Below are 20,949 nucleotides of genomic sequence, written 5' to 3' on the forward strand. Positions count from 1 at the left end.
GTCTTCTCTCTCTGACTGTCTCTTTGTCTCTCCTCTCTCTCACTCTCTGTGTGTGTGTCTCTCTCTGTGTGTCTCTGTCTCTGTCTCTCTGTCTCTCTCTGTCTCTCTGTCTCTCTCTCTCTCTCTCTCACACACACACACACACACACACATGCACACACACACCATATTTCTCTATTTCTAATTCTGTTTCCATCTCTAAGTTTCTGTTTCTAACTCTTTGCCCCTCCCTCTATGTCTTCCTCCCCTTCTTTCTCTCCTCCCCCTCTTTTTCTCCCTCCTCTTTCTCCCTCTCTATATCTCCATATTATTCACTCAAGGAGTCTTTTGGCCCCTCTTGATTCAAGTCAAAGAAAAACCACTTAATGATTTATGCTGTAAGTTAAACAATGTTATAAAGGAATTCCAGAGTGTGTAAGAAGTGAGATATTACAATGGAGTTTTCATAGAATAAGGAGAAAATGGGCTCAAAATTTAGAGTTGGTGTAAGGTAGAGGAATTTTAAAGAAGGACTAGTAAAAATGAAGACAATTTCAAGGACAAAGTCTGGAGAGCCCATAGAGTATGTCAGGATTTAGACAGAAAGTCCAAATCTGAGGAAAGCATGTAAGTTGGTAAGGGATGGGGAGTGTAAGATTGGCAGCTCTAGAGAAGTACTATGGCACCAAGGTGGTTGGAGTTCTGCACTGCTTTTACCAATAAGTATCATACAAAATAATTGTCAGACTCCCTTTCATCTTCTCCCAGTCTTTCTTTCCTCTATTTCCTTCCCTTTTTTTTTTGGTCTATGTTCTAGTCTCTTTTCCTTTTCCACATTCCATTGTCTGTAGGCCTTCCTGTGACAACCAATGGCTTCCACAAACACTGTTTAGTTTCACTGAGAATTACCAGGAACTAAAAAATTTTGCTAACCTCAACTGTAGAAAGGAGACAGTAGGACCTTGTGGTTATTTGTAAAAGAGAAGGGGAAACTGGAGATCTTAGCTTGTCAATATGTTAAAGAAACACTGTTTGCAGAAAGCAGAACAAGGAAATAATAATAGCTCACATTTCTATGGCACCTTTATGTGTGCAGAGACCTTTCTCATAATAACCCTGTGGTGTAGATAGAAATTGGTATATATTAGATGAAGTATACTGATATTTTATCAAATATATGGGAGCTACCCTTTATATACATATCCATAAAACCTAAGACATACCTAAGAATACAGTTTAACTTTTTTTCCCAGAACCCTTGGGTCCACTAAAAAAGAAAGTCAATTTGGGGGAATTCCTTTTGCACATGAAGTATATCAATACATGAGGACATAACTCAAGAAAATATCACGTTGGAAATAACAAACAGGCAGCACTTTTTCCTGAAGTGTTTCCTTGAGAAAGAAGAAGGAACTGAAAAAATCCAGCATGAGATTCATCCCTAGAGCATATTGACAACCAAATTAATCCAACATAAGGTTCTTTAAGCAGCCTCTTTTATTCCCAGAATGGAGGAAATGCATAATTATTGACTATTTCAAGAAAAAGAAAAAAATCAGACCATAAATATTTTGAAGAGACTCAAAAATTTCTTTAGGTTAAGGACAAGGCCCAGACTCTGCAACCCTACGTGTTCTAGCCTAAGTTTCTCAGCAAAACCGGGACTGTTTCACACATCTACACAACCCTACCTATTAAAACAGCAGCAATAATGGCAGAGACTTAACACCTGTTGGATCCAGAGCATTGCTTATAAATGCTTTGAGGAAGAGAGGAGAAATTTCATTACAGTCTTATAGGGAAGAAAGAACTTTACAAAGTATAATATTTCATACAAAGAACATATAAAAATGTCTAGTCTATCAGCTACATAGAAGCATATATAGTGCACAAGGACGCAGATGCAGAAGAAGAATGACTGGATATAGTTGGGTCTAATTAGTCAAGGCTTTGGAACGTGTTCTTTTGTTTACTTATATAGTTATTGATTGATGGTTGGATGGATAGATGGACAGATAATGAAGGAACATTAAGAACAGAGGAACTGAGCACCCAGAATTCTTCAATCCTCACCTGGATCCTTTGGCCAGGAGTTAATCTCTTCACTGCTCTATTCTTCCTTTGCTAATTAAAAATGGTGCTTAATCCTTCCAAGACAGTGGTAGAAAGGCTTAAGCACTTCACTTTTATAGTATTCTTAGAGAAATAAAGTGCTGTAAAAAAATGATGCCATATCTATAATTTTTGCATTTTACTATAAGAGTTATAAATCCAAATTTACCAGATAAAAATAAAATCAAGAAGTATAACTAGTGAAGAAAAACAGAAGTCGTCAGACCTATTAGAGAAATTGTTTTCTTCAGCCCCTAGCTCTACATCCAAGATACAGCAAGCCAGAGAGGGGAAAAAAGCTGGAGACCACATCAGAACTTACCACATGTACTGTGGACTATGGCTGAAGAGAAACCCAAATTATTTCCTTAACATTAAGAAACATTTATAGGTCTTTTTTTTCATATAGTAGAGAATGCAGCTGACGCAGGATGACTGAAAGCAGTCTTGTCAATTGCGTCCAAGAGGACAACATTTGTTCAGAAAGTCTTCTGCAAATCCAATAGAACCATTCACTAGTTCCACATCATTTATTCCCTGCCTCTGAAGGCCTAAGAATTTAGGTCAGGAGAAGTTAAGGTCTCACTACAGCTATGTTTAAACAATATAGATACTATGCTTTGAGACTTTGCATTTTTACCTTGTTATTCCATGTCACTAGCACTATTTCTTGTACATACTAAGTGCATAATAAATGTACATTGAATGTAATTGAATGCTATGCTGTTTTGGGGCAAACAGCAACAAAAGTTACTCTGACTGAGTGGGTGCTTGGGAAGAGGATAGTTGAATGAACATATCCTCTTGGCTTATTAAATCAAGTTGTGATGTCTAATTTTAATAAACACATTTTTCAAAAGCCAAGAAACATTTCTTTTAGTGTCTCTAAATATTATTTAGAATAGTTCCTAACTTCCACGTGCCAGGGGAAATTAGTATTTCTGATGTTTTCACAAACATACCAAAATTAATCCAAATGAATATTTTCCCCTTCAAAATAGTTATCTGGGGAAGCTGTTTAATTCAATAAAGATTTTTAATGTCTACCATTTGCAAGGCACTGAGTTAGGTGATGGGAAAGCAAAGATGAAAAATGACATTATTTCTGAGTTCAGGAAGCTTAAAAATCTAATAGAGAATATATGAATCATTAAGATATAATGGAAAATATAGTAAGTGAAAAGGAGTGGGCCAGGCAAAGTCCTATGAGAAAACAAATCAATGAACTGGATTATTAGAACTGGAACAGGTCTTAGATTATTTAGTAGATTAGATTAAATTGTTATTTAGGCTAATTTGTTTATTTTATGAATGAGAAAACTGAGGCTGAGGGGGTGAAATAACTTTCCCAATATTGTACATCCAGATAGTGCCTCAGAAGGGGTTAAAGCCATAGTTTGGGGATTTTCGCCCCCCAAAAAATATGGGCTATTTCTAAAAATCAAACCCACCCTAAAAGGATAAAAATTTTCCACTATTTAGGATATTCAGGCATTTGTGCCAAAGATTTTTAAAGAAATTCCTAGAGAAATTCCAGAAGTGTTCTGAGCAACGGCAGCCCCATTGGAACAAATTCTAGCCTTATCTTGGCCTTCAGGGCCCTGTACATATAACATCTGGGTGAGGATTTGGGGAAGATAGGTTCTTCATTCATGGCAATAGAGAAATGGAAAGTACATTCCAATCATAGAGGATGGAGTGAACAAAAGCAGTTATTTGAAAAGGAGGACAGAAATCCAGTCTACATTAAATTTTGCATTGTTTCAATACTATTCTAGCCTGTCCAGGTTTTAATTCTGTGGTTGCCATTCAGCATATCAGCTATCTCTCCCAATTTTATATCATCTATGAATTTGATAAGAATTACTTTTTTGTCTTTCTGTAAGTTGTGGTGAAAACGATAAGGTGGACATAACCATGGGCAGAGTTCTTAGTCACTCCACGAGAAACTTCCTAGGTTGACATAGTTCATTGGTGTGGGTGGTACTATTCAACTGTCTATGAATTCACTAATATCTATCCAGAACACATTTCTCCAAATTTTCCACAAGTACATTATGATAATTTTTTCAAATGCCTTGCTCAAAGCAAAAGCATATCAGTAAAATTTTCTTGGCCACTTTTCTAATTTCCGAGTATGGGAGAAAATCAGGTCTTAAGATAGTCATATAGTTATCATAATATTTACATTTGATTCACAAACCCTGGGTTCTGATCTTGTCTTGCCAGGAACAAACTACATTGATTTGAGCAAATTAATAAAGCTCTCTTTACTTTCCCTATTTATGAATTAAAAGGGTTGAACTGGGTAATTTCCTAGGTTCTTTTATAATTCTGATTCTTGCTCTGCTGTACTTTTATAGTATCACAAGATACTAGACTAAGAACTAGAAAGTACATTAAGATGCTCTAGTGCAACTGACTGTTTTGCAGAAAAGGAAATTGAGGCTCAGTTTTATTGGATAAACTGCTGAAAATAGAGGTCTCCTAAGTTAAGAGTATGAGAGTTTGTCAGAAACAAAGTATTCCTATAATCTGCAAAGAAATAGTAAAAATTCTATCATTATTTAGATATGATTTCATACCAACATATATATTGGGGGGAGGGAAGAAGGGAGAGAAAGAGACAGAGGCAGAGAGGAAGGAAGAAAGGAAAGAAGGAAGGAAGGAAGGAAGGAAGGAAGGAAGGAAGGAAGGAAGGAAGGAAGGAAGGAAGGAAGGAAGGAAGGAAGGAAGGAAATGAGAAAGAGTGTGCACCTATGAAACCAGATCATCCCAGATTCTTATGGCTATTTCAGTTAGACTTATAATAGAGCATAACATTTTATTTAGAATTTTCATAGTCCTTTATACATAAAATAATACAATAAAATAAATACATTATTATTATCTATAGTTCATTTGTGGAACTGTGTAAGATGCTGTCCTAGGTACTAGGAATACAAAGAGATATGAGACAATGTCCCCTCTACTTAGGGGCTTGTAATCTAGATAGGAATACAGGCTAAAAGTGCAAAAGGATAAATAAGAATATAATGTAGCATCTGATAAATGCTAAATGAGCTGGGCCATAAAGAATGGATAACATTCAGACAAGTGGCATTCCAGACAGGGGAAACAATATGACTAAGGATAAAGAAGCATTGTATATTTAATGTCTGAGAAATAATGAGGCCAATTTGGCTGGAATGGAGGAGTTCATGTAGTAGAATTGTGGGAAATAAAATGAAGTATGTAAAGTCAAGTTTATGGATAATTTTGAATGCCAGGTGAAGGAATTTGGACTTTATCTTATAAGCAATCATCAGTTATCGTCCAATTAATGTGAAAAATTGCTGTCCCTTTTCCATACACCATTACATGCCCATATGAAAGTAATGCCCAATCTTGGGTCTATTATCATAGAATGTTATAACTGTAAGGAGCCTTAGAAATTATCTAGCTCAATGATCTCATTTTATAGATTAGAAAACTTTGGTCCAGAAAAGGCAGTTGACCAAGGTTCCATGGGTATTGAGCAGCAGAACCAGAACTCAAAGCCAGATCTTCTGATACTAGAATGCACTTTCCATGACACCACACTGCTTTCTGAAAAAGACAAGATTGAACTATAATCATAGCAGCTAATATTTTGCACAGATCGTTAGTTTGGTCTCCACAAAATCCTTGAAAGGTAAGTGCTTTATTATCCTCATTTTACAGATAAAGAAACTGAGGCTGAGAAGTTAAATGAAGTTCCCTCAGCTAATAAGTATCCAGGGCAGGATTTAAACTCAGGTCTTCCTGACTCGAACTCAAGCACTCTTTCCACTACACTACCTAGCTGCCTCAAGCCCCTTAGCTTCCTTCCAACATTTGTATGAAAAAGACTTAGAAGCTATAGTCGAGACTCACAGAAATTAATTAGACTCCTTTTCAGTAGTGAAAGAACTTGAAAACATCTATCCTTTATAAAGTACCCTATTCAACCTATTTGTTAAATTGCTATCATAGAAGTGAAGAGAAGGCCTCCAAATTACTCAGAGTTCTGAAAATGAAAATGTAAAACTGTGACAACATCAACACTTATTTATTAAAGGCTTAGCTGCCTTGGCATTGTATAGCTTTAAGGAGCTTCTTCTTATTCAGAGAAGGCTGAACTTCATGATCTTCATTGTGTATGTATACGTATGTGTGTGCATTTATACACATACCCATGTGTGTATGTAAGTGTATATGTGTGTTTGTTTATAGATTATATTTACAAATAATATATTTATTATTATATATTGTTATAAAATATAGTCAACCTGCAGCATTCATGGGGGTAAGCTCCCTGGAAAACAATGTGAAAGTAAAAAACGTGAATAATGATACATCAAATCTTTGGGAAATAGGGGGTTGGGTACCCATGATCACCTGTAATCTTTTGCTAGAGATTACAAATAATACAGTTTTCTGCATGCAATTATTTGTAACAGAACATTAATTCTGATTATATGCACCTTTCCTAAGTAGTAACATAGTAAACATAAAATATAAAATGCAGTACACAAAATAAAATTGTTACCATGTAAAACATTTTTTGTCACTAATAATGCTCTAGAATTCTGTGACCTTTTGTTATAACATCTCAATTAAAAAAAATTATTTCAGCTAATATTCACTTTTTATAACACATGAAATCTACAGTATCACAAATACAGTATAGTAAATAAAATTCTTTAAACCTAAAACTTTTTTAACTTGAATCTTACCTTCTACTGTGTCAGATCACGGTGGTATGAGGACATTGTACTGTAAAACTAAGCATTGACTCATTAACACCAAACTCATGGCAGACAGAGACTGCAGACATTTCAGGAAGAAATTTATCTAACACCTTTATTTTCCCACTAATCCTCATCACTGAATTTGCACACTTGGGCTTAGATCCCAAAGGATTTACACTGCACTTTAGGGTCATAATTGCAACACACAACTTGAGTTTTAAAGGCAATTACAATGTGCATCAAATGCATGGGGAGCTCCGTACAATAGGGTGAACAAGACCAGTGAAGTTCCTAATAGGCTGTCAGCTCCTCCACACACTTGGGCACATCACGTCTCTCATTTGTTTTTCTACTGCACATAGCTGAGTATATGTGTGGCTGCCAATGTGAAAGTCAAAATGAGGTTTAAGAAAATCACACTAATGTTAGAAATCACAAAAGTTAAACACATAAATGTTAAGGATTGACTATATTATTATCTATCATAAAATATGTTATTTTCTAATTTATTATTTATGAATAACATATTAAAATATAACAGGCTTAATTTAATTTAAAAAGACAAGAGAAGTTAATGTCAACAATCAATGCTGTAAACCATTTATAGTCTTTAGAGGCAGCTGGGTAGTACAGTAGAGAGAGACAACTAGACCCACAGTCAGAGAGATATGAGTTCAAACCTGGCCTCAGACCCTTCTTGGCTGTATGATCCAGACATTTAATCTCTGTCTGCCTCAGTTTCCTCAGTTGTAAAGTGGAGATAATAATAGCACCTACCTCCCAGGACTGTTGTGGGGACCAATTGAAATTTTTCTAAAGTGCCTAGCATAATGCCTGATACCTAATGGTTACTTAATGAATTCTTGTTTCCTCCTTTGTAGTTCAAAAAGTGCTTTCATTTGTTTTTTCTCATTTTACCTTCACAATAAACCTGTGAGGGAGGCAACTCAGGTACAATTTTCTTTATTTTAAAACAGGGAATGAAACTTGGAGAAATTAAATGACTTGCCTGAGATTAGGCAGCAGCACGTGTCAGAAACATGTGAACCTAAGTCTTGATCCAAGACCAAGGCTGGTTCCACCTCCACCAAACTGACTCTTTCAAAGAAGTAGAAAACAAACTCAGCAACTGCACATTTCGAATGGCATCATATTTATACCTCTTTTAAGCACTTGTGTTCTAGTTTGTATAATGATTATTCTTGTGTGCATCTTATCTCCCTTACTAGGCTATCAGGGAGAGACTATGTCTTATTTTCATTTTGTATCACCTAGTGCCCAGACCAGCCTGCTACGTGGGCTTAATAAGTGTTTATTGAATGAATTGAATAAAAGAGAACATTAAGCATGAAAAAGAAAATACTAAATTTTGAAATGTTTGTAAGAAAGTTTCAAAATTTAGTAAAGATTTGAATATGGATCAAATAAGATAACATGTTAAGCACTTTGCAAACAAAGCGATATATGTATGTGTCTTGAGTATATATGTCTACATATAGAGCATATTACATACTGGCTATTATAGAAAGCAACTGTAATTATACTTGTAGTTTCATTCATGTAGAGAACTTCCCGGTGAGAAAATTCCAGTGAGCAACTTATATTCCTAGGGAGTTGTCCAGAACAGTGAAAGATTGAGTGAGTTGTCCCAGGTAATATGACCATTGTGTGTCCAAGGCATGTCTAGGATCCAGGTATTCCTGACTTTCAATCTGGCTCTCTAGCTACCCTGAAAAACTGCTTTTCAATGACATAGAAATGAAAGTTTGAAAAAAAAGTCAATATTGCCTTTTTTGGAAGATTAAGAAAATATTATACTTATTCATTAATATCATCATTCAATATATCCTTACTGAGACAATAATAATGATTAATTTAATTAAATAAATATCATCCTTAGAGGGGCCAATTTTAAGGATCCTATGGGAAAACCTGCAGAAAATTCAATTCAAGAAGTACATAATAATATTAATAATAATAATAGCTAACATTTATATAGCATTTACTATGTGCCAGGTACCATGCTAAGCACTTTATAATTATTATTTAACTTGAGTCTCACAATAACCCTGAGGAGGTGTATTATTATACCTATTTTACAGATGAAGAAACTGAGGCAAAAAAGAGATTAAGTGACTTGCCTAGGGTCACATGACTAGCAAGTATCTATTTGAATTTAGGTTTTCCCCACTCCAGGCACACTATCCAAGGAAACCCTAGAGGATTGATTAAATGGGTCAAATGTACAAATCAAACATAATGCCTGGAGATATAGCACATTCCAAATGAGCCTCAGGAAATCACAATGAAGTAGTTTTTATGCCCCATACAAAGCAAATCTTCTTAAACCAAAAATGGAATAGGCCGCCCTGCAAGGTAAGGGGTTACCCCATCACCAGAAGTCTTCAAACAGAATGTAATAGACCATTTAAAATGGGTATTGTGGGAGGAATTCCTGTTCCCATTCAGATGTCTCTTGCACCAGATTACCTAGTCCTAGGAGGTCTTCAGGACCTTCTTTTCCTGTGATAGGAGGACAATAACACTCAAGAAGCTATGAGAACAAATTTGAGACTTATGGGTTTTTTGAACATATAACTGTAGCATTCCTATAGGTTATGTGTTACCTGTAGCATTATAGAAACCAGAAAATACAATGAAAAGAAAAAGACAACAGAAACTCCCATGTTTCCAATTAAAAACAGATGCTTTCCTTTATTCTGGGCATTCTTGTTTAGTTAACAGTGCAAATTTTTAATCATCTAAATGTACGGCCATTCCAGCCTCATGCCCTTGCTTTCTCTCTCTTCCAGTTTCTTTCAACTGATTCCCAAGCAGGGCGTTCCTTTCTCTGAACCATCACAAGTCTACAGCCGCATGAATTCTAGGCTGTACCTGATAATAGGTAATGCTCTTGATTGGTTCTCCCAGCTGATTTTTTTTTTTCAACAAGACTGACAAGGAAGCACATTTCTATGACTCAGAATCACCATGGGCCACCTACTATGGCCTTCCTTCCATGAATGACCCTTTTATTTCTTTCCATCCCTCTATCTCTGTGGAGCCATCTGGTTGCCATTCATTCTGTTACTGCCTGGAATCTTACGGTGGGAAAGATCGCCTGCCTTCATCCAGAGCCCGATTCACACAGCTCTTTAATAAATTAAATGAAGGGGCTGGTCTTGGCTGGCAATGTTCCCAGTGATGGAGATCAAAGAGACAGGATTGCGTCTGTAATTCCGCCCTCTCTGAAAATAGCTACAGGAGCTCAACAAAATATTGCTGAAGGAAGCCAGAGCAGGGAGACCTAGACTTAACTAATTTCTGTTTGTGTGTGTGTGTGTATGTATGTATGTATGTTTGTGTGTGTGTGTGTGTGTGTGTGTGTGTGTGTGTGTGTGTGTGTATCCGAGAGAACTTTGGTGTGGATAGAATCTTACCAAACTGTCTATCTAGCCAGTAGGCTGGTGAGACCACACCGTAAATATTGATTCGCCAGAGTGGCTTGGGTTTGACATTCACCTTAACATGAAAGCTAAATCAAAGGTATGAAGGCTGAAGTAAAACCCACAGAGTAACCCCACCCCAGCACTCCCAGCACTCCCAGCACAGACCTTTAGCCCTGCCTTTACCTTTTTCCTGAAGGGAAAAATATGCCCATTTCCTTTGTGGGGTATTCTGCATAGAAACCTTGATATTTCAGCTCTAAAGATATCAATGTATCCATCCTTAAAGACTGGGACCTTTCTCAACTCTTACTAAAAATATTCATATCTAATGGGCAAGAAATTGGAGAGGTGACCCTTGTGGAAGCCATCTCTTATTTGTTTTATGTAGCATGTATAATAACTCACAATTGTTATTTTACAATTATTAGATTTCAGAGAATAGTTTTTTTGATGAATGAAAAGAAGAAAAAAGGAGAAAAAGGAATAAGATTCTCCTTCACAATATAATACCGCTCTTCTTCTCAGACTTCTTTCATATTACTTACTTCCAAATACTCTACGCAATCACCAAGCTAGGCAGCTATGTGGTGTGGTGGATCAAGAGCAGGGACCTAGAATCACAAAGACCTGAGTACAAATCTAGCCTTACCAGCAGTGTGACCTCAGGCAAGTCACTTGCCCCTGTTTACCTCAGTTTCCTCAACTATAAAATGGAGTTGAGTTTCCTTAGTTGTAAAATATAGCACCTACCTTGCTGGGTTGCTGTGAGAATCAAGTGAGATAATATTTGTGAAGCAGAGTGGCTGATTCCTTTCCCTCCCCTCCCCCATGATGCATTACCAGTGTGTCACCTGAAAATTGCCTTCCTCTCTGACTATTCTTCCTTATTTCTCTTTACCTGATGAATTCCTCCCCATCCTCCAAGCCCAACTCCAATGTACCTTCTTCCTAGAGGAGAGTCCCTTGTTTCCCCTATATAATATTTTGGGGGCTCTTTTTTAAGTACGTGTACCTATAAAATTTATGGGCTATAAATTCATTGAGGGCAAGGACTATTGGAGGAATAGCTCTCATATTTGACAAAAGAAAATTCCAAAAGTTCTCCATGAGCTAAAATGATGGGTTAAATGTAACAAGATGAAATTGAATAGGAATAAATTACTCTTAGGAAGGCATGGTTATGTAGTGGCTAGAGAGCTGTCTCAGAGTCAGCTCAAGGCCTGACTGGGTTACCCTGGAAAATCCACTTCCTTTTTCTGCAAGGCCAGGAATTTCTCTAAAACTCCAAGTTGAAGAGTCCGTGCTGATCCACACTCATAAAGGGGTTTTACTCGTGGTACATTCCCTACACCAGTGAAATCATAGTACCCAAAATAAATTACTCTCTAGTGAAATCAGCTTCCCAAGTACAGGACAGGAGAGGCATGGCTGGACAACAGTTTCTTTGAAAAAGATTTAGGAGTTTCAGTGGACTGCAAGTTCAATGTGAGTCAACATGTCATTCATCTCCCTATTCCCCCCCCCCCCCCAAAAACTAACTCAATCTTAGGTTTCAGTAATAAAGGCATAGTGTCTAGAATGAGGGAGGCACCACTGTATTCTGCTCTGGTCAGACCACACCTGGAGTACTATGTTCAGTTCCCAAGTACCACATCTTAAGGACACTGACTGACTAGGATGTACCCAGAGGAGGGTGACTGGAATGATGAAAAGACTGGCAATCAATTGATCAATTGAAGGCAATGGGAATGCTTATTTACTTTTCATTTATTTTCTGGTAGTTCATATGGACAGTCTTTATCTTATTAGTAACCTCATTGATTTTTTTTTAATATTAAGGGGAAAAGAAATTTCTCATGCAGTTCCTAGTACTTCATTGAGGTGCCTAGGTAATCTCTTTTCTAATCTCCTTGAGGTGGTCTTTGCCTAGTGCAATTCTAAGCATCTCCCAGCATTCACAAGTCACTTTTTCAACAACAACAAAAAGCACAAATTTCAGACTTTATTTAAGTTTCTCTCTGAGCATTAAATTCAGTTCTATTCTCCATGGTTCTAAGAAAGAAAATGATAAATTAAGGGGAGAATACATAAGGGCAATTCAAGTGATAAAAATGAGTTGAACAATAAACCCTCTAATAGAAAGGTTAAGAGAATCATCCATGTTCAGTCTGGTGAAACAATGACAGTAAGAGGCCTAGGGAGACATGATCACTGCCTAAAAATATGTAGAAGACATGATATTAGGCTCAGAAATCAAATATCCCCATTCATCACTGTGGACTCCCTGAGAAATAATGGTTATAGTAAAGGAAATTCAAGTCACCCATCAGGGAATCATAAGAATAATTAAAGCACTGGAACATATTGTCAAGAGTATAATAAACAATTCTCATTATGAAAATTCAGGTTTCAGCTTTTAGCTGTAGATCATCAAATCAGCAAAGCCTAAATGCTGGACCCTAACAAAACAAAAGGAAAAATCAAATAGTTCTTCCCCTCAAGGAGGTGAGGAAATGCATTCCAGGCATGGGTTGCAAAATGTCTAAGTGCTCGAGGAGAGAGGCAGAGAGAAAGACAGAATTTGAGTTTAGTTCTTGTTTAATCATGTCTGACTCTTCATGACCCCATTTGGGGCTTTCTTGGCAAAGATACAGGAGTGGTTCCCTATTTATTCTCCAGTTCATTTTTTACAGATAAGGAAACTGGGGAAAACAGGATTAAGTGACTTGCCCACAGTCACACAACCAAGGTGGGATTTGAACTAATGAAGACAAATCCTTAGTACTCTATCCATGACACCATCTAGCTGCCAATGTTATGTTTAAGAAACAGCAATTAGACCAGTTTGACTGGAGTATATGGTCATAAAGGGGATTAATATGAAAACAAATAAAGGCTAGGTAGGTGGGAAGGGAGAGTATAGAGTCAGATTGTGAAGGATTTTAGATGCCACGCTGAGAAGTTTGATTTTGACTCTAGAAGCACTAGAGAGCCAGCCACTCAGGATTTTGAGGAGGGGGTCAGATTTTGGCTTTTGGAATATCAATTTGACTACTATGCAGATGATGGTTTAGAGATGGAGGGAGGCTAGTGGCACAGAAACTGATTTGAAAACTATTGCAATAGTCCAGATGTAATAAAGTCTTGAACTGTCTAGTGGTAATATGAGTGGAGATGAGAGGGTGGATTCAGGAGATACTATGGAGACAAAATCAACATGGTTTGGTGCTGAATTGATTGGAAGGAGAGGGAGAGGCAGGTGGACAAAAAAATAATAATCTTAAGATTATGAGGTTGAGTGACTAGAAAAATGGTGGCACCCCCAACAGAAATGGGAGATTTGAAGGGCAAGTGAGTTTAGAAGAGGAGGAAAAAAGTAAGTTCTACCTTAGATAGGTTGAGTTTGAGATTCCATTGAGATATCTAGATGGAGATGTCTAGCAAGCAGTTGGTGATGTGGAGCTAGACTCAATTAATAATTGAACTGCATAATAGAGAAGAAGCACACTTTCCATGAATAAATAGATGATGGTCCCCTTGTATTCTGCCTTCATCATACAACATTTGGAGTGTTGTATTCCAGTCCAGTTTTAAGAAGGACATTTAGTAGCTAAAAAAAAACCATGGATATGAAGGTATTCTAAGTCCATATGTTCTATATGAGGACTGGTTGAAAGAAATTGGAAAGTTGAGCCTGAAGAAGACAGTAGAGGGATGAGAGAGGATATGATAGACATATTCAAGTATTTGAAGGTGTATCATGTAGAAGATGACTCGACTTACTCTGTTTATTCCTAGAGGGAAGAACTAGCAATAATTTGCAGGAATTATGAGGAAAATTTAGATTTAATGTCAAGGAAAATTTTCCTAACAACTAGAGTATCCACAAATGGAATGAGCTTCTGCTAGAAGAAGGCTCTCCATCATTTCTTATATTTTAACATAAGCTGAATGATCACTTGACCAGTGTATCATCAAATGAGTCCTTTTTTAGGAATGGGTTGGACTAAGTGGCCAATGTTGCTTTCTACCCTCAAATTCAATGCTTTTGGAATTCCATGATTAGTGTTTAATACATAGATTTTTGGAGTCATCGGGAGGCTAAAAATCCTTACTAGAGTTCATTCAAACTCAAACCTCTGGATATGGTTCTTGAAATGAGTTATACAACAGTTATACATAGCATGCTGTGGTTACCTCACTGACTTCCCACTTGTCTGGTTATATAGTCTTTCCTCCTTTTCAACTCTACCCACTATTCCTTATTTTTCAAAACTCTGTTTATCCTCTCACCTCCTCTCCCAAGAAATTTCCCCCTTCATATATGCACTACTTCTGCCCTTTCGTAGGAAACATGGAATGATAAAGTAACTCTTGCCTAAAACATTTTATTGCATATTTGGAGGGAATAGCAAGTTGTACATGGTAGGTTTGCATCTTTTTTATTGCACTGTGTTATGGAAATAAAACATATTGCATGAATTAAAAACAAAATAAATAAATAATAAAATAAGATAAAGATATGAAAGAAAGGAAAGAAGAAAAGAAAGAAAGAAAGAAAGAAAGAAAGAAAGAAAGAAAGAAAGAAAGAAAGAAAGAAAGGAAGGAAGGAAGGAAGGAAGGAAGGAAGGAAGGAAGGAAGGAAGGAAGGAAGGAAGGAAGAAAGAAAGAAAGAAAGAAAGAAAGAAAGAAAGAAAGAAAGAAGAAAGAGAGAGAGAGAGAAAGAAAGAAAGAAAGAAAGAAAGAAAGAAAAGAAAGAAAGAAAGAAAGAAAAAGATTTTGTTTGACATTCATTCTTCAGAACCTGGAAAAAATAGCCTAACATTAGGAATCGATAGATTTGTGGGCCTCATTAGAGACACACATGCTCAAGAAGATATGGATGTTGGGTATAGAGAGGAGGAGGAAGTTGATTTGCTTTTTTTATTGCGGTGACAGGTGCCAGAGCTAAATAAGGAAAATAGAAGCAAAGGGAAATTTGTTGTGTTTCCATGTGTAGTGTTTTACAATCAGAAGAAAACCCAGAAACCACTTGTAAAAAACTAAATCCAGGGAGCGTAATGCCAACATCACAGAACAAACTAACAAATGACCAGTTAGGGATAGAAACAGAAAGGGAGACCATATACATGGGGGAACAAAATGATAGAAGAGAATGGAGTAAAGTAGAGCAAACTGAGTTTTTCTTGCCATTTTCCCCACCAGAGCCTTTGTGTTACTGGACTGATTTGTTGTGGGAGAACTATTGGAGACAGTAGATTTGGCACTAGTTAGGGAAGCTAAGAGCCAGGAGAAAGGTCTGTTGCCAGCTAAAAACCCTGGCTTCTTTCTTTAAAGAAAGAAAGAGCAGTAAAGGGGTGGATTGGGATGAAGGGTTGGGGGAGGCAGAGTGTTGAGGTTGAAGGCAGGGAAAGTAAAGAGACTTTCCTGCAGGGAAAACCAGAGCACTGGGTTAATGAAGGCCAGGCAAGCTCCAAGAGACTGGAAAGAGACCCGTAAGGTGCTTCCTCCACTGTCTGGCACCAAACCAATTGCCAGCATTCCTGCAGCTACTGCCATTCATGCATAGCTTCAGAATGAATGAGAAAAGAAGGAATATTTAAGAGACACCTGTTGTGAAACTGGAATGATGACTCTGTCCCCTTGTCTTTCACCTCTTTTCTTCCAGGGCCCCCTGCCCCTCTTCCCCCACCCCCAGTCCCCACCCAGTTTTCATGGGGCTGTGGAGATAGGCAGTCTTTTCTACTCTGTAAGACAGAGTGATTTTGCTTACTTGCTGGCATTGGTCCTTTGAGATTCGTTAAGGCCAGAGTGATTACATTTCTGTTTCTCCAGAAGGATGTTGGGGTTTCTTTGCTTTAGAGTACATCAGTCACACAGAAGCACTCACTTTTTTTCCCCGTTACTGATCTGAGTTGATGAGAGCTGCAACTATGAAAGGAAAACCTGGCCAAGCAGAGCATCTTCACTGTTTGTCCCACACACCATCTACTGGGAGAGGCAATTTAAGGCAGCACAGAGCACAAGGAAACTGGAAGCAGAAGTGGGTCCAGATTCTGACCCTGACATTAGCCACACGGTCATGGGCAGATCATTCAAACTCCCTGAGTTCACTCACCTGTAAAACTAGCAGACTTGTTGCAATAGAAGAACTCTGTAAATCTTAAAATGCTTTCTAAAAATAAGCTATTGTTTAATATGAATATTTGTTTGAATTGCTAGAAGTTATTGGGCTCTGTGAAAATTTCTGGATAAAGCTAAATTGATATGTGCTATACTTAATCTAAAGAGAGATAACGCAAAGAAACAAATACAGGTGTGATGTTCCCAGAGAAGAAAAATGATATTGTTAGAAGTATATCACATCAATGTACTTATCATTGCCATCATCAAATAATACTAACTGAGAGCCTATTTTTTAAGGTGTTGAACTCATGACATAACAATGAGCATAGCAGACACCATTCCTCCTTGCATCCTATGTGAAAAATGAAAGTAAATAAATCTTAGAGATTTTGCCAAGAAAACAGATTCTTAAACCTGTCATGGCCTGGACTTTTTCTTCTTCCTTGCACCCTGTTATGTTGAGGTTACGGATTAGCTCTTCATAAGTATCAGAGGAAAGAAGCCTTGTTAGAACTGAGTGTGCGGTGGATCGATGCCACTGGACTTAGTTTTATTTTCTTTTACATGGAGAAAGAGGAACAACTCTTTGCCAGAAGTAGTGCTCAAATTTACTTATGGTATCTGGAAAGAAAAGAGTCTGTTTTGAAATTCTTCATATAATCCATCTGAAATCTTATTATTTTATGGCATCTTAATTTCAGAACTCAGAATATGAATGAGATTAAATCAGCCACATGGATTAGAAACCACCTTTATAATGGGATTACTTCTCCGTACAGCTCATCTCCATTAATTTCTTTCTCCAAGGTCTTTGTGTTTGTTCCAAGTTTCCAGATACAGACTTTTCTAGCAATGGATGAATAAATGGAGAAGAGATTGTTTTTTGTGTGTGTTGTTGCTGTTTTTTAAGACACTGGTTATCACAATTTAGAAGATGGTAGCCATACAATATCATTGAAACTAATTAGAAGAAAAATGACTGAAACTGAAGACTCAGACAAGTGCTGAAACACTGTCTGTTTATCTGAAGCTTATTTGAACCATCCCAATCTCTTGGGTCTGAAAAGTTGAGCCAAAAAATCTCTTGAGCCAGACTTTCTCGCAAGATTTCCTGTACTTCCTGTTTCTAGATGAGCCAGAAATACCACGAGAATGACCTTTCTCGTGGTATTTTTGAACCTCTAGTCCAGGATGAGGACGATATAGAGTCCTTTCCTTGATCCTCACAAAATAACAAGGGAATTCTTAAAGTTGAGCATTTTCATTTTTCAAAACTTTAAACAGATTAGGTCCCTCTTCAAAGGTAATAATTGAAATTGATAACGATTCTTTTTAAGTCATCACATTCAACCCTGTTAGTAAGTACTCATCTTCAATGATCTATTAATTTATAACTTCTCCATTTTTGTTGTGAGGAGATGTATAAAATAATGAAAAATAATTACAATGGAAATTATATAATCTTAGATAAAAGAAAATGCCATTCTTGTGCAAATGTGTAACCAGAGAGTTATATTAGTGCATTAGTATTTGTGACATATAAAATCATATATTTGTTTTCTTTGTTCTTAACCCCTTTGTTCAAAGGGTCAGGATATCCTGATACTTATGACTATGGCAAAATAACTGAACAAAAATAAAAACAGGCAGATGCTTCGGAAGCCCTACAGTTGGTATCATCAGGGAAGTTTGTGACTGTGGAATGAGTTTAAGATTCTATCCAGATAAAATGCAAGTAGGCTCCATTAGTCCATGCACAACTAAAAGTTTTTTAAATCTATTTTCTAGAAAGCTTTAACATGTCAAGTTTTAATGGGAATGGTAAAATAAAAGTAGCAATGGTTGTTAAAAAAAACAGTTATGAAAGTATCATACTAGTACTTGATACCTCTCACCTCTGCTTGGAAAAAAAGGAAGGAGAAAAGGTATGTTTTTGTTATGAGCAAATCTTTAAATATTCTAAATTTAGGCTACCTAAATGCTTAGTTATAATAATTATAAGTGCTTTATTAATATTTTGATTACAAAGTTCACAAAGGGAAGGCACCAGGTGCCTTTTTCATATGTTTATACTTTTATATTTCCGCACACTCACTTGGATCTTCTTCATCTATGAGGAAAGATAGAATTTGTTTGCCAGTGTACTTTTCCATCTGGAAAAAAAAGGGGACAAGTCACTGAATTCAGTGTGGAAAAACCAAACTTATTAGCCATGGGTTGAGAGTAATAAGAATAATAAGAAAACATATTAAGGAAGCTTTCAGCAGCCTCCTTTAAAAAGAAGAGAGAGTAAAAATAAAACACAGTCTCCTGACAGTCTTCCTCCTCCTCTCCCCTAAATTTCCTTCTCCACCCCTGAAGAAACATCAGATTTTCGTATGATAAACCAGCCCCAAAAGGAATGTAGATCAGGAACAACTGATTGTACATCAGCAGAAGAAAATGCCAAGCAAAATAAAGCATTTTGCAGTGCAGGGATGCAAGGGGAAAGATGTAAAATGCTACAGGAAAATAAGGGATGTCCATGTGAATGCTCGGGTTCAAAATGTTCCTATAAACCCTACTTGCTGGCAGAAGTGCCAAATACAATACTGCCTCATTTACATTTATGTCCAGGGTCTTTCAAATCATCCACAGGGGTGTGTTCCTTTTTTATATATTGGCTTTTGACTTCCAGAATTAGTGCTTATATCTCTAAACTGCAGGGAAATTGTTAAAGCCATCCTGACTGTCCTCGGATGAACCTGTCTCAGGTGGAGGCCCAATAGTTCTAGGGCCCAGATCCGAAGTCCACAGTGCTATCTCCTGGGAAAGTGACTTTCTTGAGCTCCTTTTCTTCCTTCTCACTGCCTGCCAGACATGCCCCTTGGTCTTTTTCAGACTCCTTTATATATGTATATATTTTTTCAACTTGCTACTTTTCTTCGAAACTGGACTAAAACTGTCTGAGTTTTTGTTCAGATTACACAACAGCACTGGACTTATGCATGCAGATCTTGATGTTTCCCTAACTCACTTCTTTCACAGTTAGCTTAGGAATGTGAATCAATGTTATTCCCCTTCCAGCTGAAGGGCAGCTGAGGTTACAAAGGGATTTGACTAATAGGTCAAAACCCCCTTTAGGTTTGCTGGAAAACCAAGGGACAAGCAAGGAGAAGAAACGGGAAGGGTTGGAGGGGGAGAAGGAATTGCAGTATTTCATTGTGTTACTGTGAATAAATTCAAACAGCTTTCTTAATATCTTCATCATAGTGCAGTCATTAGTGGAAAGGAGAGAGATGGCCCCCTGCCAGGCCATCCAGAGAGAGGCAGCTGTGAACTGGTTAGGCTGGACTGTTCTAGCTTCCTTCTGTTTATTGACGGCTCCTTCAGGCTGCAGGGCATGGTTTGGTGGAGTTTTTTCAGTTTACTAAATTAGCAGCTGTTCACCTGAGAACCTCAGATAACAGACCTCTACGGTGAAACGGGACGAAGAAGGAGAAGAAAACCCCACTGCATTTCATGGAATTCTCTGGTGCCTTGTAGCAGTGTGGAGGATCTTTGAAAAGAGCCGAAAGGAAATAAGGACTAGATAAATGAAGGGGAAAGGAAGAAAAGCAAATCCTGAAACCTCAGTGGCTTTTTTTCCCCTGCTGTCATTCCAGCTGTAGCCTGGGATTAATTAAGTGTTGTGAACTCGGTGCCTAGGGGGTGGAGGGGGGGAGTGCGTTCTATATCTAAGGAAGGAGAAGTACAGTAACTGTTTGAGATCGCTGGCCAGTGAGGAGTCTTGGAGAGTCAATCGCTCCTCAGAGTTTGTTGAGAGACCAAAGGGGCAGTGCTGGAGAAGCCCTCCCTTTCAGTGGCTGGACATGATTTTTCTTTTTCTCGCGTTCGCCTTCCCCTGTCTGTGAAGAAGCACCCCTCTGGTTGCGGCGGCGGCGGCGGCGGCGGCAGCACCTCTGGAGAACAGGGCAGAATGCCTGTGCTAGATCGATGTTTTAACTCGGCAGAGCTGGGCAGAAGGTGGACTCCACGAGAAGGTCTGCTGCCCTCTCCCACGGGCAGCCGGCCAGACTATCAGCAGGGACCATTGACCTGGGAGCTGCCAGAGATGATCAGGATGGTAAAGCTTGTCTGGAAATCCAAAAGTGAGCTGCAGGGGACCAAACAAAGAGGGCTTCTGGAAGCCGAAGATGCTGTCACCAGTTTCTCAGGTAACTTGAATTGTAGGGTGTAAAAGGTGACAAGGGCAAATCTGTCAACTCCCCAATTCCTGCCATGGAGGAATTTGACTAGGATGGAAAAGGGCTTGGGGTGAGGAATAGGCAGAAGGACCAGATGTGTAGCAGAGAGACCTATAGTCCATTGGAAACTACATTTCAGAATGTATTTTAGAGTATGGAAAGTTAAGTGAGTTTCTGAAAAGAACCTTCTTCTTCGACTGTTTGGGGAGGTTCTTTATGTAAAAAGTAATGTATTTTCCCATAATTATATAAAACCACAGTAGTTTATATTGGCTTTCATTCTAGTCAGAGCCCACATACTTTGGG

General features: G+C 37.8%; 1 protein-coding gene across 3 annotated transcripts in view; it reads left to right on the forward strand.

Moving 5' to 3' along the window:
* Positions 1 to 20,949, forward strand: part of PDE7B (phosphodiesterase 7B) — a 453,333-nt gene that overhangs the window by 251,616 nt on the left and 180,768 nt on the right. The window contains exon 1 of one of the 3 annotated variants that reach the window (XM_072637666.1): positions 14,993 to 20,613. The exons of the other annotated variants lie outside the window; for them this stretch is intronic. Within the exon in view, the coding sequence (XP_072493767.1) occupies positions 20,376 to 20,613 (238 nt within the window). The 5' untranslated portion in view covers positions 14,993 to 20,375. Of the gene's footprint in view, positions 1 to 14,992; positions 20,614 to 20,949 lie in introns of those variants that run through there. 3 annotated transcript variants of the gene reach the window in all.

The sequence above is a fragment of the Notamacropus eugenii genome, chromosome 2 (genome assembly GCF_028372415.1).
Source record: "Notamacropus eugenii isolate mMacEug1 chromosome 2, mMacEug1.pri_v2, whole genome shotgun sequence".
In the NCBI taxonomy this organism is placed as follows: Eukaryota; Metazoa; Chordata; class Mammalia; order Diprotodontia; family Macropodidae; genus Notamacropus; species Notamacropus eugenii.